Here is a 27557-nt window from a genome sequence, read left to right on the forward strand (position 1 = left end):
ACATATACCAAAATATATTATATATAGTTGGTTTTTTTTTTTTTTTTTTTTTTGAGATGGAGCCTAACTCTGTCACCCAGGCTGGAGTGCAGTGTCACCATCCCAGCTCACTGGAACCTCCGCCTCCCGGCTTCAAGCGATTCTCCTCCTCAGCCTCCCAAGTAGCTGGGATTACAGGCATGCGTCACCACGCCCAGCTAATTTTTTTTTTTTTAAGTAGAGATGGAGTGCAGTGTTAGTCAGGCCTATCTTGAACTCCTGACCTCAGATGATCCGCCCGCCTAAGCCTCCGAAAGTGCTGGGATTACAGGCGTGAGCCACCATGCCCGGTGTTTTGTTTCTTTTTTTTTGGTAGAGATGGGATTTTTGCCTCGTTACCCAGGCTGGTCTTGAACTGCTGGGCTCAAGAGATCCACCCGCCTCACCGTTCCAAAGGGCTGGGATTATAGGCGTGAGCCAATGCGCCTGGCCCCATAAATAATTTTTAAAAGTAATGCTAACGTATTTATCTACCATTAAAGACTCAGGAGCGCCGGGCGCGGTGGCTCACGCCTGTAATCCCAGCACTTTGGGAGGCTGAGGCGAGTGGATCACGAGGTCAAGAGATCGAGAGCATCCTGGTCAACATGGTGAAACCCCGTCTCTACTAAAAATACAAAAAATTAGCTGGGCATGGTGGCGCGTGCCTGTAATCCCAGCTACTCAGGAGGCTGAGGCAGGAGAATTGCCTGAACCCAGGAGGCGGAGGTTGCGGTGAGCCGAGATCGCCCCATTGCACTCCAGTCTGGGTAACAAGAGCGAAACTCCGTCTCAAAAAAAAAAAAAAAAAAAAAGACTCAGGAGAACTTTAGTAGCTGGGAATCCCACTGGTTGTCCCAGCTCAGATGCAATATTATCTTTACCGTCTTTACCTCAAAGTACAGGATATAGTACTAATAAATGGTTAGAATACTGCTTTATGAGCAGGAAATACTGTAATGATTTTCAACCTACCAGAAACAATAAAATGTTTTTTGCATCCGTAGATATCTTTCAATAATTTGTTGGTGTTTAAAAATGTTTTCAGAATTCTGAAGATGCCATTATCTGTAGTTTAGGAAAACCACCACTCACTTTAAAAGAAACAAAAGTTTTCTTTAATTGCCTGCCCTTAGAAAAGATGGTTCCAAAGAACACACTTCCGGTACTCAAGATGATGACTTCCCTTGGACTCCGATGCTATAAGAGAGATAACGCGTTAGCCCTTAAGAAAGATGGCATCTTGCTGCCTTCTCTGCTCCCTTCCAAGATGGCTGCCTCAGTGCTCTTGGGACCTTGCCTGGCGCCTCTTCCGGGCTTGGCAGCGGGCGGGGTCCATTGAGTAAAGCCTTGCGTGCGTACGCCCGCGACGGAGGTGCGCTTCAAAGCGCAGGCGCAGGGAGAGGGTGGGGGAGGAGGAAAAGCGGCGAGTAAGATGGAAGATGAGGAGGTCGCTGAGAGCTGGGAAGAGGCGGCAGACAGCGGGGTAAGGAGGATCCGCTGCCCCGGGGCAGGGCCGGCCGAGACCTGGAGGGAGGGAAGCCTTCGGGGAGCAGGTCTGGAGATAGTTCTTCCCAAGGAAGGGCCCCACACGCCGGGCTGGGGGTGGAGGAGAGGCCCCCAGTTCCTGAGCGCTGTGAAGGCCTCTTAAAGGGGCCGCGATCTATTTCTCTCCTTTGCCTGGTGCGCCTCCCTCCGCCCCCGCAACGCGCGCGTCACCCGGGGCGCCCCACCAGCCACTTGGGGCCTCCTTTCCTGGCCCCCGTGCTCGCTCGCTTGCCCCGGGCCTCCCTGACCCTTTCTTTCCGACGGGCCCTGTGGCCCGAGGCACCATTTTAAAGTTGCTGTGCTCTGACGGGGAGGGATACACCATGTGGGTGGGTGGGGGACCGGGGAGGGACGTCCGGCTTCGCAGGAAAGCCGGAGGAGGCAGCCCAGGGCAGGGGGGAAGTTGAGGCCTCTTTGGGCTACTCAACTTTGCTAAGATCCCCCACCATCCGTCACGGTGGGCGAGTCTGGGTTTTTTTCTCTTTCACTTTTACTACAAGAAGAGTTTGTGGGCAGGCAGGCAGGTCTCACGGGGACCCCGCCAAAGCAACCGAAAGCTCTGCGGGCAGCCCTTCTGCCCCTCAGTGATCCGAGGCCCGGAGAGGGTCTAGGAGTGCGCTCGTCGGAGTCCAGGGGGAGGGGTGCAATATGTAAAACAGCGGCATTCCTGGGAGACGAGTGGGGAGGTGGACCGTTCGACTTGTTTTTTTTGGAGTTTTTGTTTGCCTCTAGAAACTGTAGAAAAATAGTTTATCTCAAACGGGATTTGTCAGTTCTCTTAGATTCGTGAATAATTTGGTCTTTTCAGAGTTTGTCTATGGTGACCCTTGTGAAGATCAGGAGATGCCTTTTTCGTCTCCTCGTGTTCGTGTCTCTTGGCTTCACTGACATCCATCTTAAAGGTTTATGTGTGCGAGGAGTCGAGTGTACTAGGGTAGAGTAGGTGCTGGGTTTTTCTTCCTAAGTGCTTTTTCAGGTTGCTTGTGAGCCCTGGAAGAGGCGGGGAAATTGACCCTGGCAGCAGTAAGTGGGTGTATCTAGCTCTACGGGAATGTTGAAACTTGGCTTTGAAGTTTTTTCCGCTGGTTCAGCATTTCTCTCACGGTTGTTTATGTTTTTCTATTTAGCATAATTGAGAATTTGAAGGATTCGTTCGTTCAGAGGATATTTAGTAGAGTTCTTAATGTGACAACCATCTTTCTTGAGTTTTGGCTTAAGTAAAGAAAGTTAAAGACTTTATAGGGAGTAACAGGTGTCAGTGGGCTACTTGTTCATTCAACCAGCATTTTTGAGTGTCTGCTGTATGCTGGGCAGTGTTCTTACCGGTGATTTTGTGCCAGAGAATGCAACATTTTCGGTAGAGGTGTTTATTGACTACCACTAATCTGAGTGAATCATCCGGACTCCCTTTGGGTCATCCCCTGTAAAAAAGCTTGGCTTACAGTTTTAATGTCATGCAAATGATACGTTTCTTGGGCATCTTGGCCTTTCTTTGATTTTCCCGACCTGTTTCAAAGGGTCGTGAGTTCCTCATGTTAGAGAAGTTGGAGGCAAATGAACAAAAATGAACGTAGGCAGAAATAAGTAGGGCTTACTTTAGTGTTTCAGGATGGGTAAGTCAGTTAGAAATTAGCTAGTACAGTTCCCCATTTAACAGCTGAATAAGCCTAGAGATGTGGCATGTAAAGACTTAGGTCTTTCTGATGCTTGTCCAGTGTTCTTTCTACTATCTCTTACTTTAGTAATGACCTTTTAAAATGTACAGAGGTGCGGCCGGGTGCAGTGACTCATGCCTGTAATCCCAGCACACTATGGGAGGCCAAGGCAGGTCGATCACCTGAGGTCAGGAGTTCAAGACCAGCCTGGCCAACATGGTGAAACCCTGGCATGGGCCATTGCGCCTGGCCTTTTTTTTTTTTTTTTTTTTTTGAGAGGAGTCTCTGTCGCCTAGATCTCACTGCAACCTCCGCCTCCTGGGTTCAAGTAATTCTCCTGCCTCAGCCTCTCAAGTAGCTGGGACTACAGGTGCCTGCCACCACGCCTGGCTAATTTTTTGTATTTTTAGTAGAGATGGGGTTTCACTGTGTTAGCCAGGATGGTCTTTTTTTTTTTTTTTTTTTTGAGACGCAGTTTCGCTCTTGTTACCCAGGCTGGAGTGCAATGGCACGATCTCGGCTCACCGCAACTTCCGCCTCCTCGGTTCAGGCAATTCTCCTGCCTCAGCCTCCTGAGTAGCTGGGATTACAGGCACGCGCCACCATGCCCAGCTAATTTTTTGTATTTTTAGTAGAGACCGGGTTTCACCATGTTGACCAGGATGGTCTCGATCTCTTGACCTCGTGATTCACCCGCCTCAGCCTCCCAAAGTGCTGGGATTACAGGCGTGAGCCACCGCGCCCGGCCTTTTTTTTTTTTTTTTTGAGACGGAGTTTCGCTCTTGTTACCCAGTCTGGAGTGCAATGGCGCGATCTCGGCTCACCGCAACCTCCGCCTCCTGGATTCAGGCAATTCTCCTGCCTCAGTCTCCTGAGTAGCTGAGATTACAGGCACACGCCACCATGCCCAGCTAATTTTTTGTATTTTTAGTAGAGACGGGGTTTCACCATGTTGACCAGGATGCTCTCGATCTCTTGACCTCGTGATCCACCCGCCTCAGCCTCCCAAAGTGCTGGGATTACAGGCTTGAGCCACTGTGCCCAGCAGCCAGGATGGTCTTAATCTCCTGACCTCGTGATCTGCCTGCCTCAGCCTCCCAAAGTGCTGGGATTACATGTGTGAGCCACCGCACCTGGCCCATGCCTGACTTTTTTTTTTTTGAGATGGGGCTGCCCAGGCTGGCCTGGAACTCCTGGGGCTCCTAGTAGATTACAGGCATGTGCCACTGTGCCTGGCAGCTTTCATTTTTTTTTTTTTAAGTCATTTATTTACTTATTTATTTTGGATACAGGGTCTCATTCTGTTTCCCAGGCTGAAGTGCAGTGGCGTAATCATAGCTTACTACAACCTTGAATTCTTGGGCTCTAGCAGTCCTCCTGCCTCAGCCTCCTGGAGTGCTGGGATTACAGGCATGAGCCACTGACCTCAGCCAGTTTTCATTTTTAATATGTTTGCCTGGGCTTATATTTGAACGCTGTCTTGAATTTGATTCCCTCTTCAAATTTCACAAAGGTTCTTTTAAATATGCCTTTTTGAAAGAGGGGAGCCACGGAGACACTATGTCCACATCACTGGGAAACCAACTGACTGCAGGCTACATGCCTTTCATATATAGGCAGTTGCATGGTATCCCCTCTTCCTACTGGTAATGAGCTTTGAATACCCTACTCCCAAACAACAAAAACTGGGTGAAGACTAATTTTAAAGGTGAACATTGAAACTCCATAAAATCCAGAGGCAGAGTCAGTTCTAATCCTTGAAAGTATTTTGGTGATCCTTGTCCTCTAACACCACAAAATTTTTTTCTTTCTTTCTTTCTTTCTCTTTTTTTTTTGGGGAGACGGAGTTTCGCTCTTGTTACCCAGGCTGGAGTGCAATGGCACGATCTCGCCTCACCGCAACCTCCGCCTCCTGGGTTCAGGCAATTCTCCTGCCTCAGCCTCCCGAGTAGCTGGGATTACAGGTACGCACCACCATGCCCAGCTAATTTTTTGTATTTTTTAGTAGAGACGGGGTTTCACCATGTTGGCCAGGATGGTCTTGATCTCTTGACCTCGTGATCCACTCGCCTCGGCCTCCCAAAGCGCTGGGATTACAGGTGTGAGCCACCGCGCCCGACCCCCCTCTTTTTTTTTTTTTAAGATGGGGTTTCACCATGATGGCCAGGCTGATCTTGAACTCCTGACCTAAGGTGATCCACCCACCTCGGCCTCCCAAAGTGCTAGGATTACAGGCATGAGCCATCGTGCCCAGCCTCTTTCTCTTTTTTAAGACATGGTCTCTTGTCCAGGCTGGGTTCAGTGGAACACTCACTGCAGTCTCAGGCAATCTCCACGTCAGACAATCTCCACTTCAAGCAATCTCCAACCGCCTCAGCCTCCGAAGGTGCCGGGATTATAGACATGAGCCACCATGCCCAGCCAAAAATTTTTTGACATCATGTAGAATTTCTCCCCTACCCTTCCTTCCTTTCTTTTCTTTTCTTTTTTTTATCTTTTTTGAGAGGGAGTCTCACTCTCGCCCAGGCTGGAGTGCAGTGGCGAGATCTCGGCTCACTGCAACCTCCACCTCCCATATTCAGCCAATGCTCCTGTCTCAGTCTCCCAAGTAGCTGGGACTACAGGCACACGCCACCACACCCAGCTAATTTTTTTTGTATTATTAGTAGAGACGGGATTTCTCCGTATTGGCCAGGCTGTTCTTGAACTCCTGACCCCGTGATCCACCTGCCTCTGCCTCCCAAAGTGTTGGGATTACAGGCATGAGCCGCTGGACCCGGCCTCCTTTTTTTTCTTAAGACAGGGTCTTGTTTTGTTGCCAAGGTTGGAATGCAGTGGTGGGAACACAGCTCACTGCAGCCTTAGCCTCCTGAGTAGCTGGTACCACAGGCCCGTACCACTATGTGGCTGGCTAATTAAAAAAAAATTTTTTTTGTAGAGGCAGGGTCTTGCCATGTTGCCCAGACTGGAAGAATTTTTTGTGTGCGTGTCATCTGAGGACATTGTTTCCTATATAGCTTCTGAATTCTTAGTATCAAGTCCTATTATGTCATTTAGAGACTGACTGACTTTGAGAAATACCTCACATATTCTGTAAGTAAATAGGCTGCTTTTTGCTTTTACTTAGTGTGGCAAATACTTTTTTCTTTTTCTTTCTTTTTTTGAGACAGAGTTTCGTCCTATATCCCCAATGTTTAAGACAATAAAATCTGCTGGGCGTGGTGACTCAACGCCTGTAATCCCAACACTTTGGGAGGCCAAGGTGGGCAGATCACCTCAGGTCAGGAGTTTGAGCCCAGCCTGGTCAACATGGTGAAAACTTGTCTGTTCTAAAAATACAAAAATTAGCTGGGCATGGCAGGCACCTGTAATCCTAGCTACTTGGGAGACTGAGGCAGAATCTTTTGACCCTAACCTGAGAGGCGGAGGTTGCAGTGAGCAGAGATCGTGCCACTGCATTCCAGCCTGGGCGACAGAGTAAGATATTGCCAAAAAAAAAAAAAAAAGGGCCGGGCACGGTGGCTCACGCCTGTAATCCCAGCACTTTGGGAGGCCGAGGCGGGTGGATCACGAGGTCAAGAGATCGAGACCATCCTGGTCAACATGGTGAAACCCCGTCTCTACTAAAAATACAAAATATTAGCTGGGCATGGTGGCGCATGCCTGTAATCCCAGCTACTCAGGAGGCTGAGGCAGGAGAATTGCCTGAATCCAGGAGGCAGAGGTTGCGGTGAGCCGAGATCGCGCCATTGCACTCCAGACTGGGTAACAAGAGCGAGACTCCGTCTCAAAAAAAAAAAAAAAAAAGCCTAGTTCATAGTGTTGATAATGAGCTAACCCAACTGGAGGAAGGCAGCAGATGATACATAACTGTAATTGGACCAGTGGCTATTATAAAGCATTGACAACCTCTGATCTCCCTGTATCTTGCAAGTTTCCTTTTATTCTTTTTCTCAAGGTCAAGGCATGTAGCTAGTAGGAAGAAAATGCATCTTAAGTAAGTTAAAGGATGACTGGTCTTCTGGATTCAGAATTGAAATTTATGTTTACTTTCTACCCCCATGAGCCAGTCATCCAAATATTGCCCTATCAGTGATGGTGGATGGCATATGAGTCCATAGGAAGGTGTCACTAAACATTAAATAACTATTGTGCGCCAGGCGTGGACGCTCGGTTTAGTCGGGGAGTCAGACAGGTCGGCAGCACTTTCAGGAAGAGGCATAAGTGGAGTACCATGGCTGGATCAGAGAAGGTCTTGTAGAGAAGATAATGCCTAAGTTAAGATTTGAAAGCTCCGTTGAATTAAGCAGTGTTAAGTCTGGGAGTGGCAGGTAGAGTGTAGGGCCAACTCGGGCATGGATGAGGAGGCCGAGAGACAAATATGCAGCATTGGGAGGGCTACAAGTATTTCCTTCTGGCTGGAGGGGGAGGATTGGCAGGGTTGAGTGGAAAGAGATGAGGCCACAGAGGTATGTAGGGGCCAGATTGGGAAAGGCTTCCTTGTACTTGGTTATGGAAGCTCGAACTTTGTCCTGAAAGTGCAGGGAGCTTTGAACTTTTTTTTTTTTAAGTAAAGGAGTGATATAGCTATATTTATTTAAAAAATTTTTGGCTAGGTGTTGGGGTTCACACCTGTAATCCCATAACTTTGGGAGGCCGAGGCGGGTGGATCACGTGAGGTCAGGAGTTCGAGATCAGCCTGACCAATATGGAGAAACCCTGTCTGCTAAAAATACAAAATTAGCCAGGTGTGGTGGCACATGCCTGTAATCGCAGCAACTCAAGAGGCTTAGGCAGGAGAATTGCTTGAACCCGGGAGGCAGAGGTTTCGGTGAGCTGAGATTGTGCCATTGCATTCTAGCCTGGGCAATGAGAGCAAAACTCCCTTTCAAAAAAAATTTTTTTTTTAAATCCGGGCATGGTAGCTCACGCCTGTAATTCTAGCACTTTGGAAGGCTGAGGTGGGCGGATCACCTGAGGTTGGGAGTTCTAGACCAGCCTGACCAACATGGAGAAACCCCCTCTCTACTAAAATTACAAAAATTAGCTGGGCGTGGTGGCTCACGCCTGTAATCCCAGCTACTCAGGGGGCTGAGGCAGGAGAATCGCTTGAACCCAGAAGGCAAAGATTGTGGTGAGCTGAGATCACGCCATTGTACTCCAGCCTGGGCAGCAGGAGCGAAACTGTCTAAATTTTTTTTCCTCTTTTTTTTTTTTAAGCATACCTGCTAGCAGTAACTTAAGCAAAAAAAAAAAAAATTTTTTTTTTGAGACAGAATCTCACTCTGTTACCCAGGCTGTGTACAGTGGTGCGATCATGGCTCACTGCAGACTCGACCTCCCAGGCTCAAGTGATCCTCCCACTTCACCCTTAACCTCCCGGGTAGCTGATACTACAGATATGCACTACCACACTTGACTGATTATTTATTTATTTATTTATTTATTGGAGACGGAGTTTCGCTCTTGTTACCCAGACTGGAGTGCAATGGCACTATCTCGGCTCACCGCAACCTCTGTCTCCTGCGTTCAGGCAATTCTCCTGCCTCAGTCTCCTGAGTAGCTGGGATTACAGGCATGCGCCACCGTGCGCAGCTAATTTTTTGTATTTTTAGTAGAGACCGGATTTCACCATGTTGACCAGGATGGTCTCGATCTCTTGACCTCGTGATCCACCCGCCTCAGCCTCCCAAAGTGCTGGGATTACAGGCGTGAGCCACAGCGCCCGGCCTGATTTTTTATTTTTTTATAGAGACAGGGTCTCACCATGTTGCCCATGTTGGTCTTGAACGCCTGGACATAAGGGATTCTCCCATTTCAGCTTCCCAGAGTGCTAGGATTGCAGGCGTGAGCCACTACATCCAGCCCATAGTTAGATTAAATTTAGGAGACCAGAACTTTGATTTTCTTCTCTTTCTTTGGAGAAGAGGCCATTCTCCCCAGTGTGACTGCCACTTCACTCTGGGGTCCCCACTGCTTCCTGTAGCTGCTTGTCATTTCGGAACATGCACAGTAGGCTATGTGTAGAGGAAAAAAACCAATCAGTTAGTTTGGGGTTACTCGGTGCTGATCTCTTTATGTCTGTCCCTTCAGTAAAAAGAAGGCATTTAAGATTTGTGGTATCACAGAAACCACAGTTCCAGGTATTCCATGCCTAAAGGGGCCACCTCTCAGCTGGTGCTGGTCTTTTTGGAAAGGTTGAGTCTTATGGACTGTGATATCCTCAGACGGGGCTTTCTGTGAAGCAGTTAGGCAGTTTAGGCATGATTCTGCTGAGCAGTCTGTCCCAGAGACTCTGGAAAAAGATTGGTTTCACTGTGGCTTCAAAGAAAGGAGGATAATGAGCTTTTCACTAGTAACTTTTCAGCCCTTTTCATTGGCTGCATGGGGGGCCTGTTCCCAGCGTGCTCTGGGTATCAAGAGAGCTGCCATGGTTGCCATAGCTGGAAATTCCAGCAGTCACTGGCCTTCTTGTTTTTACTTCTATGGCAGGAGAAGATTTAGCTCATCTTTCTAAAACCGTTGGTACAATCCTGCAGAGAAAAGTCGCTGTTGTCTAGGTCTGATGACTCAAAACATTCCAGGGACCAGCCCTTTTCAGTTTTCACCTCTCCACTGCTGTGGGCCCCCAACGGCCAGCATCAGTTTCTGGCTGGATCAGGTAGCTTGCCTCCACAAGGTGTGTTCTGTCAGGACAACTACTGACTTGATGGTTTCCTAGCCGGAGATTGAGTTTAGCTACTTAAATCTGTGGCCAAAGTATAAAATAAAATAAAAATTTTAAGTAGTAACCATAGAGATTTCTTTTCTTGAAGAGTGTTTTTCTTAAAACTGTCTGCTCCTACCAGGCATCTTTCTCTTTAACATCTAGCTCTGTGCAGGGTGTTAAGGTTAAAAACATGCCCCAGCTGGGAACAGTGGCTCAGGCCTATAATCCCAGCACTTTGGGAGGCCAAGGCAGATGGATCACGAGGTCAGGAGTTCAAGACCATCCTGGCCAATATTGTGAAACCCTGTCTGTACTAATAATACACAAAATTAGCCAGGCATGGTGGTGCGCCCCTGTAGTCCCACCTACTCAGGAGGCTGAGGCAGGAGAATAGCTTGAACCTGGGAGGCGGAGGTTGCAGTGAGCTGAGATCGTGCCACTGCACTCCAGTCTGGGTGACAGAGCAAGACTTGGTCTCAAAAAAAAAAAAAAAAACCCAGAAAACCATACCCCACAGAAATTAGCAACAAACCCCAATAGTCTGTATGGAGACAGATTTTTTTTTTTTTAATATAAGGAGGGTTTCTCTGTCGCCCAGGCTGGAGTGCAGTGGCACAACTTCTGCTCACTGAATCTCTGCCTCCCAGGTTCAAGCAATTCTCATACCTCAGCTTTCCAAGCAGCTGGGACTACAGGCACATGCCACCATGCCCAGCTAATGTTTTGTATTTTAGTAGAGACGAGTTTCACCATGTTGCCCAGGCTGGTCTTGAACTCCTGAGCCAGGCGGTCTGCCCACCTAGGCCATCCAAAGTGTTAGGATTACAGGTGTGAGCCACCGCACCTGGTCCGAGACAGAGAATCTTGTCCCTGATGGTGAGACACTTCAAAATGTCCCTCACAGTAAGCCAGCTTCTTCCCCCAACAAACTCTTTCCCTTATAAAAGGAACACAGGAAATAACAGTCATTCCTTTCTAAAAGGAATAATAAATATGTACAGTTAAAATTGCATTCTTCAGGGGCCAGGGTGATTAGGTAAGATTGAATAGAAGGAAAGAAAGTATGACTTGAGTCTGGAAAGGTCAAGATTGTCACCACTCTTCACTGACCTTGAGAACAATTCCCAGCCCACATGCTCTGCCCTCCCTAGCTTATAAAAACATTTTGAACTTCCATATGTCAGTAGTGTTTCTGCTATCTAGTTGCTCATTTCACTGGTGAACAAGCACTGAGCCGGTGGGAAGCTCCCAAGTCCCTCGGGCCCTTTTTGGAAGAGCTTCTAAGATCTATGTTATATGACTGTCTACAGCCCAGGCAGAATGCCTTTTCACATTCATTCTCAGTGATCTTGTGAGGTGTCTGTGCTATTATTCCTGGTCCCTGGAGGAGATGATGTGGTCAGTCCAGCTGTGGCTGTTAGGCCTCGCTTGGCCTGAGCCCATTCTCTTAGAGACCTTTTTTGGAGAAGTTTGTTTACATTTGCTTTTCACCTGATAATTAGCTAGTTAAGTGCTTTAGGATGCTTACTTACTAGTTCTTTTGAAGCATTTCTTTTGTTTTCACCTGGATTGACCTCCTGCCTCTGTAGCCTGGATGAGCTCATAAACTTCACATCTCTGAGAAATTTGAACTCAGTGCTCAAGAGCCAAGCGATAATCGTGCTGTCAGTTGTAATACTGAGAATGGTGACTGCAAGTGAGATGCTGGTTAAAATCTTGATCATAAATGAGAAATAACTTTTCAACATTTGGCCAAGTAGAAAAAGATATTATAAATAATTGTTGGGCCTGGTATGTTGGCTCATGCCTGTAATCTCAGCATTTTGGGAGGCTGAGATGGGCAGATCACTTGAGGTCAGGAGTTCCAGGCCAGCCTGGCAAAACCCCATCTCTACTGAAAATACAAAAATTAGCAGGGCATTGTGGCAGGTGCCTGTAATCTCATCTACTTGGGAAGCTGAGGCAGGAGAATTACTAGACCCTGGGAGGCAGAGGTTGCTGTAAGCCGAGATGGTGCCACTGCACTCCAGCCTGGGCAACAGAGCGAGACTTCGTCTCAAAAAAAAAATTGTTGCTTCGGATTTTTAGATGGAGGGGCTAGTGGTCTCACCTCGTCACCCAGACCAATCTGGAACTCGTGGCTTCAGTCAATCCTCCTGCCTCAGTCTCATCCTGAGTAGCTGGGAGTACAGGTCCCTGAGTCACTGCACCCAGTCAGCAGGATTTTTTTTTTTTTTTTTGAGATGGGGTTTCACCATATTGGTCAGGCTGGTCTCGAACTCCTGACCTCAGGTGATCCACCCACCTAGGCCTCCCATAGTCCTGGGATTACAGGTGTGAGCCCCCCCACCTGGCCAGGATTTTTAAATATTGAACTTGAATGCCTTTAGCGCGTCTTGACTGCTCTCTGCTGTCCTCTCCTCTGATCTCTCCTGCAATCTCCCTTTTCCTGTTGTTACCTCTTGTGCTCCATTCTGCCTACTTTAACCATTTGGCCTTGGAGGCATTGTGTTTGCAGCCCCTGCTGAGTGCTGGTGATTCTAACTGGGCTTTGATGAGAGCATACTTGGGTATTGAACTAAAATCTGGTGGATGAGGGTAATAGTGTCTTTGTTCCATCCTCTAAAGTCAGTAATGCCTGATACTTCCTTTGGGAGAGGAGCCTTCCTGTCATTGTAAAAGGTAGCAAGAAAGGATAATGTCCCTCTGCCAGTTAACAGTCTACTTTTCTCCATCAGTGGCAATAGGTCAAAAGACTGGGATTTAAATGCCTGATCTGATTTTTGGGCAAATCACTACCTACCCTTCTCTCCATATTGTTCTCCTAATTTGTAAAACTGAATTAATAGAATTTGCCTTGCCGATTAGTGAGAGTTAAAATTCTTAGTAAAGCATCATTCACAGGTGGATATTGGAGCCGAGAGTGCCATTGCTCTGAGTGTGAAGGCATTGTTCTTTCCAGCCACTCAGTGTAGCCTCTATCCAGTTTGGGTTCACGGTTCCTAAGACTAGCTGAAGGGTCACTTTCTTGCTGCCCCAAGGACAAATATATTCTCTTCTGAGAGTTGTTTTGCTTAGTGTTGTACGAAAACCAAAAGGAAGAAGGATTTACAAAAACAGAGAAAGTGGGAGCCCCATTAGATTTGACCCCATTTTATTTCCAGAGCAAGACTCTTCACCATTATGGCTGCCTATCCTGTTACTTTCAGGTATAGGGCTGGATGTATCCCTGCCGCATGGAGACCCTTTGAAGAGGCACTCAATATGTTGTCTCAAGATGGCATCTACCAAGTTTCTGAGGCTTTCTAGCCTGGGGTACGTCTAAACTGCTAGGCCTGGTTGCTGCTGAAGAATTATGGCAACTACTTTTTTTTTTTTTTTTTTTTTTGGGGGAAACGGAGTTTCGCTCTTGTTACCCAGGCTGGAGTGGAATGGCGCGATCTCGGCTCACCGCAACCTCCGTCTCCTGGGTTCAAGCCATTCTCCTGCCTCAGCCTCCTGAGTAGCTGGGACTACAGGCGCGTGCCACCATGCCCAGCTAATTTTTGTATTTTTAGTAGAGACGGGGTTTCACCTTGTTGACCAGGATGGTCTCAATCTCTTGACCTCATGATCCACCCACCTCGGCCTCCCAAAGTGCTGGGATTATAGGCAAGAGCCACCGTGCCCGGCCTTTTTTTTGGAGACAGAGTCTTGCTCTGTCACCCAGGCTGGAGTTCAGAGGCACAGTCTTGGCTCACTGCAATCTCTGCCTCTCGGATTCAAGTGATTCTCCATCTTCAGCCTCCTAAGTAGCTGGAGTTACAGGCGTCCGCCACCACATCCTGCTAATTTTTTGTAATTTTAGTAGAGACAGGGTTTCACCATGTTGGCCAGGCTGGTGATTGTTCTTTAATTCATGTGTTGGATGTTATTTTAGACACTTGAATGAAGTTTCTGCCCTCATAAGGCTTTCTCCTGGGGAAAGATGGACAATATACAACGAGTGTCTCTTCTTCACATCCCTCCATGTCCTCTTGTAGACTTGTGTGCCCCAATTCAGGATGAGACCAGAGGCCCCTGTGGGGCAATGATTCATAGGGAGCTCAAGGCCAGTTGTTATTCCTTGAGTGAGGGGAAGATTGGAAATGTCATCTTCTGAAATGGAAACTAATGGAGAAAGATAAATCATTTGGGAAAAGTTACTTAAATGGTAACTTTGTCACCAATAAAAGAGTATTTTCTAATTCAGAGTCCAAAGCAAGGGTATGTGTTTTAGATCTGTGTTCAATATAAGATTGCTCTATTTCTTGGGAGTCATGTTGGTGACACTGGAGACCAGAGGATTCCAGTTATCAGAGAGAGGGGGTGCTGTGATGGAGCAGGACAGTATACTCTTCGGGCTTGGACATTGAGGCACAGAATGGGGAGGCCTGCTGGCCTTGGGGAGTGGGTAGCAGCAGATCAGGCACTGAAAAGGTGGAGACACCCCCTCTGACTCTTGTAGTGTAACAGATCTGGGTTCGTTCACTTTGTCTCCTGCTCGGCTAGTTTGAATCAGTCCCCCAGAGCATCATCACCCCAGGCTGTTTTGTAAACATTCATATCTGAGGAAGTACAACTGTAATCGTGCTTATACTTGCTGTGCTTTACACTAAGATCCAGAATGGCCTATTTCTTTTTCTCCTCTCCCCTTCTCACCTTTCTTTTTTCCTTTTTCATTGAACTCCTAATGTTACAGGCATAAACCTGCCATTGTAATCTGCCTCACCTTGCAGACACATCCCTGTCATCTTTCGCCTAGTTTGTTCCTTTTGTAGCTTGTGACAGTAACAAATTAGGTTGTTTGAGGTGACCCCTTCCCTGCTCTCCTTCTTGGGAATGATCTTATCCCCATTGTACTCCTAGGTCCCATACCCCAACTTTTCAGCCAGAGGCTCACACAAGCACATTCATAGCAAGGTTAAGGGCATCAGCAGCCAGTGAAGCTGAGCTTCCTCGAATGGTGAGTTAAATTTGCAAATGTTGACATCTGATCCTGTTCACCTTGTAGTTGTAGCTTGTCCTTTACCTCCCATAAAGGACCAGCCCTCTCGAGAACCACCTTCCTCCCCACGGTGCTTCTTCATGATTTCCTGCCTCCACTCTCCTTCTGGCTTTGCTTGTTCTCTGAGACTGGGAAGCTTGTGTCTCATTTCTGAAGATGTATAGCCCCACAGGACAAGTGATATCTAGGTTTGGCAATAACAGAATCTTTTTGCTTAGAATTTGGACCCAGAACACAGAATGATACCTCTTCTGTAGGCTGCTCAGTGCTTCTTGGCAAAAAATGAGCCTTTCCAGGAGGAGAAGCCGTAGGAAATCAGACTTTCCTAGCCACCGTCCTGTGGTGTGCTTGTGCCCTCGCACTTGCCTTTCACAGCAGTCACAGAGCTTACAGTTTTCTTCCACTAGTGATCGAGGTCAGGCCTCTAACACAGGAGCCTAGACCTTGGGCAAGACTCTGCATCCTTGTCAAAAGAGAGGGTGCCCTTAGGTAATATGATTCCTTATTTCAGGCCTGCATCTAGATGCTTCTCCACACAAGTTCTAAGGCCTGTTTGTTTAATTCCATTGGGCTATTGCATCTCTGGGGGAGTCATGCATTTTCCTTGTAATGCACCCTGTAGGAAAGTTTTGACTCGGTCCAGCTTTTCAGAGCATGAGTCTGAGAGCAGATTGATTGCAAGGCCTTGTTTGAGAAGAGAATGGACTGACTCATGATACCTGGACAGACTCCAGAGGGAGATATGATGCCCTCTCCAGCTGCTGGCAGAGCCTCCCTCTCCTGCTTGGGCAGCTCTGAGCATGCTGGCCTCCAGCTGGCCATCTGAAGATGACCAGGATCCGCTTTCCACCAAAGCTGCTTGGGTTTCCATCCCATTCCGTAATCTTATGGAAGAATCCCTCTCCAGCTCTGATAGAGCCCTTCTGCCTTTCACAGTAGAGTTGGATGAGAGTTGTAGTTATTGGCATGCCAGGAAGCAGTGTGGAATTGGGGGAGATGACAAAGAGATGGCCAGTGTCTAATGGTTTATACCAGCATTGCCAGGGATTTGAGCAATTGTCAGGGGAGGGTGGTATTCAGCATGGGGGCCTCAAAAGGTGAATTCTAAGGCTGCATCTATGGTTTACTACCTTGTGACCTTGGGTAAGTTCCCTAACCCTCATCTGACAGAAGGATAAAAGCTACTTTGTCTACCAGATAGGGCTGGTGTGAACAGAAAATGAATGTTTGGGAAAGAATGTTGACAGCCATAATAAATACATAATATTGATAAAAGGCATTATTTTAAAAACCATTAGTATGATATTACATACCAAGTATGCTAGCCATGTTCTAGTTGAGGGACAGAGGCATATTTTCTCAGATATGGCCTAGGATGTCCTCTTGAAAGGCTTTTTCCACCCGGGCTCCTTGTGCTGGAACTGGGCAGGTTGTCTTGTCTTCCTTAAGCCCTAGAGGAAGAAGGAAGCAGTTTGCTTTCCTCAAAGTAAACCGGAATGGGACTTCTGAAATTCAGCTCTAATATGTGAGGCCCATTTCTCTCTCTGCCTTATTTCGCTTTCACAGCGATATGAAAGTTCATAAAGTGAAGTTGAAAAATTCAGTGCATTGCCATAAAAGTATTAATTTGGTTTCTTCTGAACTAGGTCTGGCCCTGTCCGCCAAGGCTTGTTAGCCATCATTAGGCAGGGCAGCTGCTCTTTGGTGCCCTGCAGCCCCTTCACTTCCCCAGGTATGCTCCCTGCGAGTGGAGTTTGGCTACTTGCCTGGCCTGTGAAGGCATCTGGTCTCAACCCTCAAAGGCATCTAAATTCTACATCTATCAAGGCTCTGTTTATGATGGAGAACTTGGATAAGCAGTCTTGTAGTAGTATGAAACTTTAAAAACTTGAAGTTATTTGTGAAAAGCCCTTAAAAGGTAATAGGCATGGCTGGGTGTGGTGGGCCATGCCTGTAATCCCAGCACTTTGGGAGGCCAAGGCAGGTGGATCATGAGGTCAGGAGGTCGAGACCATCCTGGCTAACACGGTGAAACCCAGTCTCTACTACAAATACAAAAAATTAGCCGGGTATGATGGTGCGTGCCTGTAGTCCCAGCTCCTCAGGAGACTGAGGCAGGAGAATCGTTTGAACCCGAGAGGCAGAGGTTGCAGTGAGCTGAGATCATGCCACTCTACTCCAGCCTAGGCAACATAGTGAGACTCCATCTCAAAAACAAAAAAAAGGGTGATAGAAATTAGACTCATATGAGCTGTAGTATTTACTCAGGTAATAACACTGGTATTAATACAATTAATAAAATTCTATAAATACAGTCATTTTCAGGACAGATTACGCAGTAAGCATAGATTCTGTGTGTCTGTGTTTGTCAGTTCACAGAAAACATCCAGGTTGTTCTCTTATTATATTGGCGTACCTTTTCCATTCAGTCATTCAGCATTCTTTGGCACCAACTGTGTTCCAAGCTGGAGTGAGAGGTTTCCATTTCAGTGCCTTCCTGGCCCCTCCAGAGACTTGATGGTGCCTCAGAATACACTAAGTTGTTAATATATTTTATTTATTTTTAATTTTTTGAGACGGAGTCTTGCTGTGTTGCCAGGCTGGAGTGCAATACTATGATCTCAGCTCACTGCAACCTCCGCCTCCTGGGTCAAGAGGTTCTCCTGCCTCAGCCTCCTGAGTAGCTGGGATTATACGCACCTGCCACCATGCCAGGCTAATTTTTGTACTTTTAGTAGAGACGGGATTTTGCCTTGTTGACCAGGCTGGTCTCCAACTCCTGACCTCAAGTGATCCACCCACCTCACCCTCTCAAAGTCAAAGTGCTGGGATTACAGGCTTGAGCTACCACACCCAGCCAAATATATTTTAAACACAAATCAGTACCAATCATAATATGTGTCAGTGTTGGACTAAATTTAAATCTAGCTTCATGTGGTTAACCTAGTTCCTATTGTTTACAAATAAGGACTTGGAAAGGTAAGAAGATATATGTTCTAGGAAATGTTGACCAAAAGAAAGCTGGCCAACTTTATTAATATTAAACAATACATTATAAGGCAAAGAAGATCATGTCATTAATGATAAACTGTTTAAATTACTAGAAAGACTAAGAAGAATAAGTCTTTTTTTTTTGAGATGGAGTCTTACTCTGTCACCCAGGCTGGAGTACAGTGGTATGATCTTGGCTCACTGCAGCCTCCCTAGTAGCTGGGATTACATGTGTACACCACCACGCCTGGCTGATTATATTTTTTAGTAGGAACGGGTTTTCAGCATGTTGGCCAAGCTGGTCTCAAACTCCTGACCTCAAGTGATCCACCTGCCTCAACCTCCCAAAGTGTTGGGATTACAGGCGTAGGCCACTATCACTGTGCCTGGCCAATAATTCTTAATTCTTTACATGGTCAGTAGATAAAATGAGTCAGTAAGAATTCACAAGATTGGAACAATATAGCTAGACAACTTGAACTGCACCCATCAACTGAAGAATAGTTATTTTCAGAACATACAGAGCGCTCATGAAAATGGCCTACACAGGCCGGGCGTGGTGACTCACGTCTGTAATCCAAGCACTTTGGAGGCCAAGGCGGCTGGATCACCTGAGGTCAGGAGTTCAAGACCAGTCTGACCAACATGGTGAAACCCCGTCTTGAAAAAAAAAAAAAATGAAAATGACCTACACACTGGGCCATGGGGCAGATCTCACCAAATATCACAGCCTCTTCACTATGGCTGTGGTTCTTTACATTTTGCAAGTGATGGACTCCTTTGAAAATCTCATGTCTAATAAATTAAGAATGCCCAAACTTAGCACTGTCGACTTTTGGGGTTAAATAGTTCTTTGTGTGGGACTGTCCTGTGCACTGTAGGACATTTAGCATCTTCTCTGACAGTGACAACCAAAAATGGCTTAACATTTTCCAGTGTCTTCTGAGGGACAGAATCTAGTTGATCTTGGCCTCACTGAGGATGGCTGAGGGAGTGGGACTTCTTCTGAGAAAAGCAGTAGGGCAGCCAAGCAGCCTGGGGGTTTGGTCTTTGTTCTGTGCACTGCTTCTCCCTGCACCCCTGTCCAGGATATAGATGCTCACACGAGTGTGTGGAGGTGCCACAGGCATGCTGATGCTGATGGCCTGAGGGCTGAGACTGCCCTGAGTCCAATGTCCTGCTCAGGGCTTGAAGAGATGAGACTAGGGCATGTTGGAAGGCAGTCCCACCTGCTACTCCTTCTCAGCCTCTTTCTTCTCTCTGCTTTTCTCTAAAATGGTGGCATTGTTTTAATCAAGACCTGTCATACTCTGTTTCTGAGCGAAATCCTTGCTGTACTCTCAGGGTTCCTGTCTCTTCCTCAGGACCCCGATGTTCACTTGTAGACCATGGACCTTCAAAACCACAAACATAAGGCACAGGTTTTACTCTAGGCTTTTTGGTACATGCCAATCACAGAGAGTCCAAGTCCATAACGGTAAAAAATAGATAACTAAAATATTAGATAGATGTGACCATAAAGGAATATAAAAGGGAGAGTTTATCCTTGAGGACCAGGTGATGAACCGTGCTAGTGGGATCGGAGAAGACTTTACAAAGGAGAGGTAGACATCCAGGCTGGGTTGTGCAGGATAAATGGGAGTTTGCGGGCTGGGCGCGGTGGCTCACGCCTGTAATCCCAGCACTTTGGGAGGCCGAGGCGGGTGGATCACGAGGTCAGGAGATCGAGACCATCCTGGTCAACATGGTGAAACCCTGTCTCTACTAAAAATACAAAAAATTAGCTGGGCATGGTGGCGTGTGTCTGTAATCCCAGCTACTCAGGAGGCTGAGGCAGGAGAATTGCCCGAACCCAGGAGGTGGAGGTTGCAGTGAGCCGAGATCGCGCCATTGCACTCCAGCCTGGGTAACAAGCGGGAAACTCCGTCTCAATAAAAAAAAAAAAAAGGGAGTTTGCAAGGGGAGAGGACATTGCAGGCAGGGGGAATAGCATGCTGGGTTCTAGGGACTAGTGTTAGCAAAACAGAGACAGAAGGAAAAAGAAGGTTTGGCTCAGGTACGCTCAGAAGCTTAGACTAGGTCTGCAAGCAATTGAAGGGTTTGAAGTAGGGAAGTGACATGATCAGATTTATGTTTTCTTTTTGTGTGGTTTTTTTTTTTTTGGGCCAACTCTTTATTTCATCAAATAGAGTAAGCGTTCCCAAATTTATGTTTAGAAGTTGATTTGAGTGGCTCTTTGAAGGACAGATTAGAGGTCAGAAAACTAGTTGGAGGCTATGCAAAGAACCCAGCTGAACAATGAGGTTTAGAAATATCGTGGCAGCTAAGGGCCTAGAAGGGAGATGGACCCGCAGAGGGTATCAGGTCCCCAAACCCCAGAATCTAGTCCACATTTATTATGTTGAGGACACAGTCATGTCCCTGGCTAGAGAAAGGACACTGCCCTTAGCTCCAAAAATAAAGACCTAAGTTTTTATTTGAGAGAGATATTTTTCCTCTTTTTATATACATTTTTTTCCTCTAGGAAATAGACAGACGGTTGGAAAAAAAACTGAAGATCACACAGAAAGAGAGGTAAGGCTGCTGTCTGGTCTGAGGGCTCATGCTCTCTGTGGTTTGAGAGCTGGACAGTCAGTGGTGTTCTCCAGCTGGCTGTTAGGTTGAGCAGGTCCTAGCAGGTCAGGCTCTGGGGCAGCAAACCCTTCCCTCCAAGTCAGAGACTAGGACATGGCGGCTTGAGGCTTTAGGAGTGAGGCCGGGGTGTTGCCCTGCCTCTGACTTTCGTGGGCTCCCTGTGTGAGGAAGTGACAAGCTGGAAGACTTGAGTTTTAGGCCTGGCTGTGCCCCAGTTGCTCTGAGGTTTAGGGGCAAGTTGTTTCCCTACTCTGGACATCAGTTTCTTTCTCTGTGGCATGAGGAGTTTGGGCAGATGATTTCTCTGGGTCCCCAGTGACTTGGTGGTTTAGGGTATTATGAGGGTATCCTGGAAGAAAACATTCTAGGAAGTTCTTGAAAAAACTTTTAATAATAGCTTTATTCTCCAACTAGGCAACAGAGGAAGGTGTTTCCAGAGTAGGTGAAAGGTGACTTCAGCTTTCTGCTTTTGGGCTTAGGGAACCTGTTTGTTTTCCATAGGTGCAAGGACAGGAAGGAGGATAGGACCTCTCTGGATTTGCTTACTGGGCTGCACGGTTATTCCCCCTGGAAACTCTGGGGTGCTCTGCTCACCAGCTAGTTTTCTTGACTCCCTGCCTCTTTGATCAGATTGCTGACTCCTGTCTGTCTGCTCATCTCAGCAACCACACTAACCCTGGGTTACAGTCCCCTTCCCATACCATTCCTGTCCTACCCAGGACTTGTTTCCATTCGCCCTGGCAGCCGCTCAGTTCCTCCAATCCCGACTCCTCCTGACAGCCAGGGCTCTGAAAGCAGGCCTGTATGGTTCTGAAGAGAAGCTGGTTGATGACTCTGGGGAGGGTCCTGGTGACTCACTCCTGCCTGGGTTCCAGTACCCTCCTGTGGCTTTCGTTTCTTTCCCTTCCTGTGTTGTTTTCCCTCTTCGTTTTTTGTTACTCCACCTCTCCTTGTGGACACATCACCTTGATGTACACGTCCAGCAGCCTTGGACAATGCTTTTCTTTTGAGCGTTGCCAAGCACTGTTTCTAGGAGCGTCCTTCACTGCAGCCCCGCCGCTGTCCAGAAGACCAGAGAGCCCTGGCAAGGGAGGTTTCTCTCCTCAGAAGCTCTTTTCAAGAGGATTTAGTTGTCTGGTGTAGCTTGTCTCTGGGAGGCACAGGTCACTCTCACTAGAAGGTGGCTTGGTATATCTTGATGCCAGGCAGGGATGGTGTAGTGGGCTCCTTTGTAGTGTTTGACTGGTTTGAGCATGTGATAGAAGATGTGGCTGAGAGTAAACACTGCTGACCCCCAAGTTCAAAGGCTCCCATCCCACCAGCCTGTCCTACTCTGATCTGTGTAGGGAAGCAGGGATCTTAACTGATGTCATTAATTTCTGGACATCCGAGCTGTTTTGCTGCAGGGCCAAATGGTGATTGATGTGGCTGTGGTGAATGTGGGGATAGAAGTATCAGAATGAGGTGGCGTTCCAGCCTCCATGGCCCGGGGTTAGGGCTGAGGAACAGTTCCTGTGGCCTGCCAGGGCTGGTGGCAAGCTTGCTTTTTTGGGACACCCTTCTTGAGGAGTGGAAATTTTGCTGTCTGGTCAGAGGCCAGAGAGTCATGGGTAGAATTAGTAGGGAGGGAGAGGAAAGTGATGAGGGGGGGTGTGGGACATGGACAGGGCCTCCTTAGTCAGGAGCAGGATTTGTGAAGCTGTGTTTGCTCTTCATCAGCAGGAAATCCAAATCTCCTCCCAAAGTGCCCATTGTGATTCAGGACGATAGCCTTCCCGCGGGACCCCCTCCACAGATCCGAATCCTCAAGAGGCCCACCAGCAACGGTGTGGTCAACAGCCCCAACTCCACCAGCAGGCCTGCCCTTCCAGTCAAGTCCCTAGCACAGCGGGAGGCCGAGTACGCCGAGGCCCGGAAGCGGATCCTGGGCAGCGCCAGCCCGGAGGAGGAGCAGGAGAAACCCATCCTCGACAGGTGAGTGAGGCTGGCAGGGCGGGCCAGTGATGGCTCCCGCAGTCCACCCAGGAGGAGGAGAGCAGCCAGGCTGCATGTAGAGAAGTGAGAAGCAAGCAGAGTCAAGGTAGGAACCACACAGTCCAGCTGACCCCAGCCTGATGGGACTAGTTCACTGTGCCGCATTGGCGGAGGAGGGCTCTGAAGGCCTTGCAGGGAGGAGGTGGCAGTTTGCTGGCATGCTGCCTCTGTAGTCACCAGGGGGCAGTGTTGCCTAGAGAGTAAAGGCATGGATGGGCTCGTGTCAAAATCTGCCTCTTACCTCTTCTTAATTTAGAATGACTTGACCTCTCTGGGCCTTAGTTTCCTCATCTGACAAATGGGATGATGATAGGACCTACCTTATCAAGGTGTTGTGCAATTCAGTGAGTACATGAGCATAGGGTGTCGAGAACCTGGGCTGGCAGAGTGGAAAGTACTCAGTTAGGTGCTTTGATTTTATTATCTGGGTCTCTGGTATGCCCACTGTGATGTTTTTGTGAATTTTCTAAATTCCTTTTTACTCTTGGCATTTTTTTCTCTGCAGTATTAGAGGTTGCATTATGTAAATTTGTCACTTCCTAATAAAACAGTATTTGTTAAGACGGCCTCTTTTTAACTTTGAGCAGCTGCCGTGGCTTGGTATTCTTCTAGGACTTGAAGAACTAATTTGCGTACCTTCTTTCTTTCTCTTCATAATTTTGAAGAGATACCTGTTCTCTTTGTTGTTTCTCCTCTAAGTCTTCATCTTTCCAGAATGGAAAATGTGTGCTTCCGCTGGGCGCGGTGGCTCACGCCTGTAATCCCAGCACTTTGGGAGGTCGAGGCAGGTGGATCACGAGGTCGTGAGATCGAGACCATCCTGGTCAACATGGTGAAACCCCATCTCTACTAAAAATACAAAAAATTAGCTGGGCATGGTGACGCATGCCTGTAATCCCAGCTACTCAGGAGGCTGAGGCAGGAGAATTGCCTGAACCCAGGAGGCGGAGGTTGCGGTGAGCTGAGATCGCGCTATTGCACTCCAGCCTGGGTAACAAGCGCGAAACTCCGTCTCAAAAAAAAAAAAAAAAAGTGTGCTTCCTTTAGTTTTATTTTCTTTCTTTTTTCTTTTTCTTTCTTTTTTTTTTTTTATAGTGACACAGCACACAACCTTTAGTTTTCTATAGTAATATGAATCTGGCCGGGCACGGCAGCTCAAACCTGTAATCCCAGCACTTTGGGAGGCCGAGGCGGGCAGATCACCAGGTCAAGAGATCAAGACCATCCTGGCCAACATGGTGAAATCCCGTCTCTACTAAAAATACAAAAATTAGCTGGGTGTGGTGGCACATGCCTGTAGTCCCAGCTGCTTGGTAGGCTGAGGTAGGAGGATCACTTGAACTCAGGAGGTGGAGGTTGCAGTGAGCAGAGATCACACCACTGCACTGCAGCCTAGGCGATGGCATGAGACTCTGTCTCAAAAATAAATAAAAAATTAAAAAATAATGGGGGACATCTATTATATCCTCCTTCAGGACTTCCTCTGCTCTTCTTCCCTTCAGGCCAACCAGGATCTCCCAACCCGAAGACAGCAGGCAGCCCAATAATGTGATCAGACAGCCTTTGGGTCCTGATGGGTCACAAGGCTTCAAACAGCGCAGATAAATGCAGGCAAGAAAAGATGCCACCATCGCCGCCGTCACCGCCTCCTGGGTCGTCTGTCACGGGTTGCACTGCCGTGGCAGACAGCTGGACTTGAGCAGAGGGAACGACCTGACTTACTTGCACTGTGATCCCCCTTGCTCCGCCCACTGTGACCTTGAACCCCATGCACTGTGACCTCCCCCCTTCTCCCCCTTCCCACTGTGATTGGCACGTCGACAAGGGCTGTCCCAAGTCAATGGAAAGGGAAAGGGTGGGGGTTAGGGGAAGGTTGGGGGGACCCACCAAGGACTCAGAGTAGAGAGTCAGACAGTGCCACTTGGCCACTTGGGGTAAAGCCAGTGCCAGCAATAACAGTTTATCATGCTCATTAATTTGGGATTTCAAAACACAAATGAGAACTCACACCCACCTACCCCCAAGTGCATGTCTTCATCACTTAAAAAGTAAGTTCCATTTGAAAATATCTTTTCTTTTTTTTTCTTCCTATTTTTATTTGTTTATACAAATATCTGATTTGCAAGAAAAAGTGCATGGGAGGGGTTTTAGTGGTTTAATGAATTTTTAATTGAGAAAGGGTAGTTTGGTAGTCTACTTAAAAATGTTTCTGGGAAATTCACTAGAAACATTAACCAATAGGATTTTGGTGAGCTTAGCTTCTGTATTCCTACTGCCGCCCGGAAAAGGGGCAGGGCTCTGCAGGCCCCAGGACAGATGAGCACCCCATGCCTATACCTCCCTCCCCGAGCTAAGTCCCAGGGCATCTGGGCCTTGCCTGGAGACTGGGCTAGCTCTGTAGGCTCAGAGAGCCTGGGGAGGGTGCCAACCCCACCTCTAGTATTTTGGGAGATAGGGCAAGTGAACAGACTTCCCCTTCCCATACCCCTCAGGGTGGTTCCCTACCAGCCAGGCTTACTGCTTCTAGAAGAGAGCAGAGTGCCAGGGAGTGAGACTGCATCCCTGGGCATAGCAGTGAAGGAGAGGAGACTTGTTTAGTATTTTGCCATCAGCACAAGGAAAACCAGGAGAGAGTCTGGCTCCGGGACCCTAAGCCTTCTGCCTCATACGGTCAGAAGGTGGATAGGTCTTCCCACTCCAGCATGGCTTGAACTCTTAAGGGTCTGCGGTGCTCCATCTCCATTGCTGGCCCCAGCTCAGTCACTATACCTGGTACATTTCCTGTGTGCAATCAGTACCTTGAAGGCAGAACATTCTGAATAAAGTTGGAAAAAGAACAGCTTTGCTTTGCAAAGATTGATGACAGACTGTTTTCTCAGAGGCCTAGGCTACCCATCACCCCTTTTTCCAGAGTGAGGGCCTGGAATGAAGGCAGTTTCTCCTCTGTCCCTGGAGCCAGGGGTTTGCTTTGGCTCCTTGAGGTGGAAGAGGCTAAGAGGGCAGCTGCCCAGAGCGGCTCTGTGTGGACCTGGCTCCTCTCGGGCTTCCTGATCCCTTCTGTTGCACTGCGCCTTATCCCTTAGCCAGCCAGACGGCCTCCCCACTCCTGACCAGCAGATACGTTTCGGAGTGGTTGGCATGGTTTTGTGATTAGGGCAGCATGTGGTGGCCAAGGTGGCAAGCCGAGTCTCACAGGCTCACTCCACTGTTGGTTCCCGGTGGGAACGTAGGCCAGGCCCAGAAAGCCATGCCTCACCACATCCTCCCCTCCGAGGAAGGGCCAGCTGCCAGCTGAGTTAGCAGCTAGTCCACAGCTCAGCCTTCTGCCTGTGTGAAGCCAGCCATTCCCCGTGAGCAGAGCTGGAACCAGAGCTTCAGTCAGTAAGAGGGAGGATTACTTTCAGGAGAAGGCAAGGAAGAAGATTGGCTGCTATCTGTGTATTCCACTGCCCTAACCAAGTGTCCCCATTCTAAATGTATAGTGTCCATCCTTCATCTAATAGTGGTTTCCCGCCCAAAGTGAGACTGTCCTTTCAATTGGACAAGGGTATAGAGGTAGTCCAGGTGGGAAGGCCAGAAGTGCTGGTTGCCCAGCCATTGGGACCACCTGTTCTTGCCCCACTACCCTCTAGTGGGGGCCAAAGTAAAGGGTGGCTGGTGGGTGTCTGTGGATTGAGGATGTGGCAGGGACTGGTCCTCCCACCTCCCTCTGGCCAAAGATGGGTTTAGCCACTGTGTGCCTGTCAACCACCCACCAGCAGTGATGCCCTGGGCTTCCCAAATGGAGAGGTGGCAGGCAATGTTTTTAAAAAGAAAGAAAACAGGAAACTGTATTGTGTTGGGGGAGGCGGGAAGGGAGATGAGGAAACGGTTTGGATTTTGTGTGTGGGAGGGTATTTTTTTGGGGTAGTTGTCTATAACTTTCCTAAGTGCTTTTTTTCCTTTTCGTTTTTAAAGTAAGTTGCAGGCTTTGGCTTGGAAAACCCCAGGGGGATGGGGGGCAGAAACCTGAGGCTGCTGCCCCTTTATCTGCCTTCACGGTACTGTCCCGGTCCCCCAGTTCCTTCCTGACCCTATGGGCCGGGCCTCAGACCTTCCAGCTAACCGCTTCCCATGAGCCACTACTCTGATGTCAGCCTATAACCAAAGGAGCTGGGGGGTCCAGGCCTGGTGACCAGCCTTTCTCAGCCCACTCAATCAGGGTGCTCCCCACCTGCAGGCAGGAGGCAACACCCTATCTGCTACCATCAGCCCCTTCCAGAGCCCACCTGCCCCGCCCAGCCCTGCCCTGCCCAGCCCAGCCATACCCTGCTCTGCCCCATCTGGGGGTGCCCTGCTCAGGGATGGGCTGGCAGAGCTGTACCCAGCCTCCCTGGTAAGCAGAAACTCAAGAAACCTCTGGGGTCCTGTCTTCTGGTTGTGTGATCCCAGGGGTGCACATGGGCCCCTTGGGTGTCTGAACAGAAGGGCATGGGAGGGAGGGCCGCACCCCTGCAGTCTTACTCTGCTGGTGTAGCAGGCAGCTGCCCACTCCCACCCCACCCTGCACCGCGGGCTCCTGAGTCGGCAGATTCAGCATTTTATAAATTGTATTTTAAATACATGTTTTAAACTTGTCAGATCTTTGTCCTCATTTCAGTCTCTGCCCCTCTACCTCTTGCTATGGCCACTTATTTAACCCTGGGGGTTACCCTCTGCTCAGTCCCAGGGAGAGACTGTCTTTGGTAGAATACTAGGCCGGGTGGTATGTGGGTTGAGGAGAAAGGACCCACCCCTCTTGGGACTCCCGGAGAAGGAGAACCCTGGGTCCTGGGATTCTGTCGGGAGGAGCATGCAGACGGGCCCTCCTGCTCTTCCACAGGGCCTGTCTTTAGAACAAGTTGAGAGAGAGAACGCCCACTTTTGTGGGGCTCCGAGTCCAGAGGGGGAAGCACTCACCTGA

General features: G+C 48.3%; 1 protein-coding gene across 6 annotated transcripts; it reads left to right on the forward strand.

Annotated features, from left to right (window-relative positions):
- Nucleotides 1–1397: 1397 nt before the first annotated feature.
- On the forward strand, nt 1398–27234 carry SZRD1 (SUZ RNA binding domain containing 1). 6 transcript variants are annotated; one of them, XM_012440037.3, is made up of 5 exons: nt 1399–1504; nt 14818–14914; nt 20472–20521; nt 22301–22555; nt 24118–27234. In XM_012440037.3, exons 1-5 carry the CDS (start codon nt 1461–1463, stop codon nt 24218–24220), a joined length of 549 nt encoding a protein of 182 aa, XP_012295460.1. In that variant the 5' UTR covers nt 1399–1460; the 3' UTR covers nt 24221–27234. The 6 variants fall into 6 exon arrangements, with proteins under 6 accessions (XP_012295456.1, XP_012295457.1, XP_012295460.1 ...); XM_012440032.2 differs by having other exon boundaries at nt 1405–1504; nt 22304–22555; XM_012440033.2 differs by lacking the exon at nt 14818–14914 and having other exon boundaries at nt 1398–1504.
- The last annotated feature ends 323 nt before the right edge of the window (nt 27235–27557 follow it).

This window comes from Aotus nancymaae, unplaced genomic scaffold, assembly GCF_030222135.1.
Source record: "Aotus nancymaae isolate 86718 unplaced genomic scaffold, 86718_ANA_hifiasm-v0.15.2.pri h1tg000053l, whole genome shotgun sequence".
Classification (NCBI taxonomy): Eukaryota; Metazoa; Chordata; class Mammalia; order Primates; family Aotidae; genus Aotus; species Aotus nancymaae.

Excerpts from the sequence above, each read along its gene's own strand:
- SZRD1 (XM_012440037.3), top strand. The coding sequence starts at position 1,461 with ATGAGGAGGTCGCTGAGAGCTGGGAAGAGGCGGCAGACAGCGGG. Across the intron at positions 14,915-20,471 it reads AAGCTGAGCTTCCTCGAATG|GAAATAGACAGACGGTTGGA; the intron begins GTGAGTTAAATT and ends TTTTTCCTCTAG. Across the intron at positions 22,556-24,117 it reads GAGAAACCCATCCTCGACAG|GCCAACCAGGATCTCCCAAC; the intron begins GTGAGTGAGGCT and ends TCTTCCCTTCAG.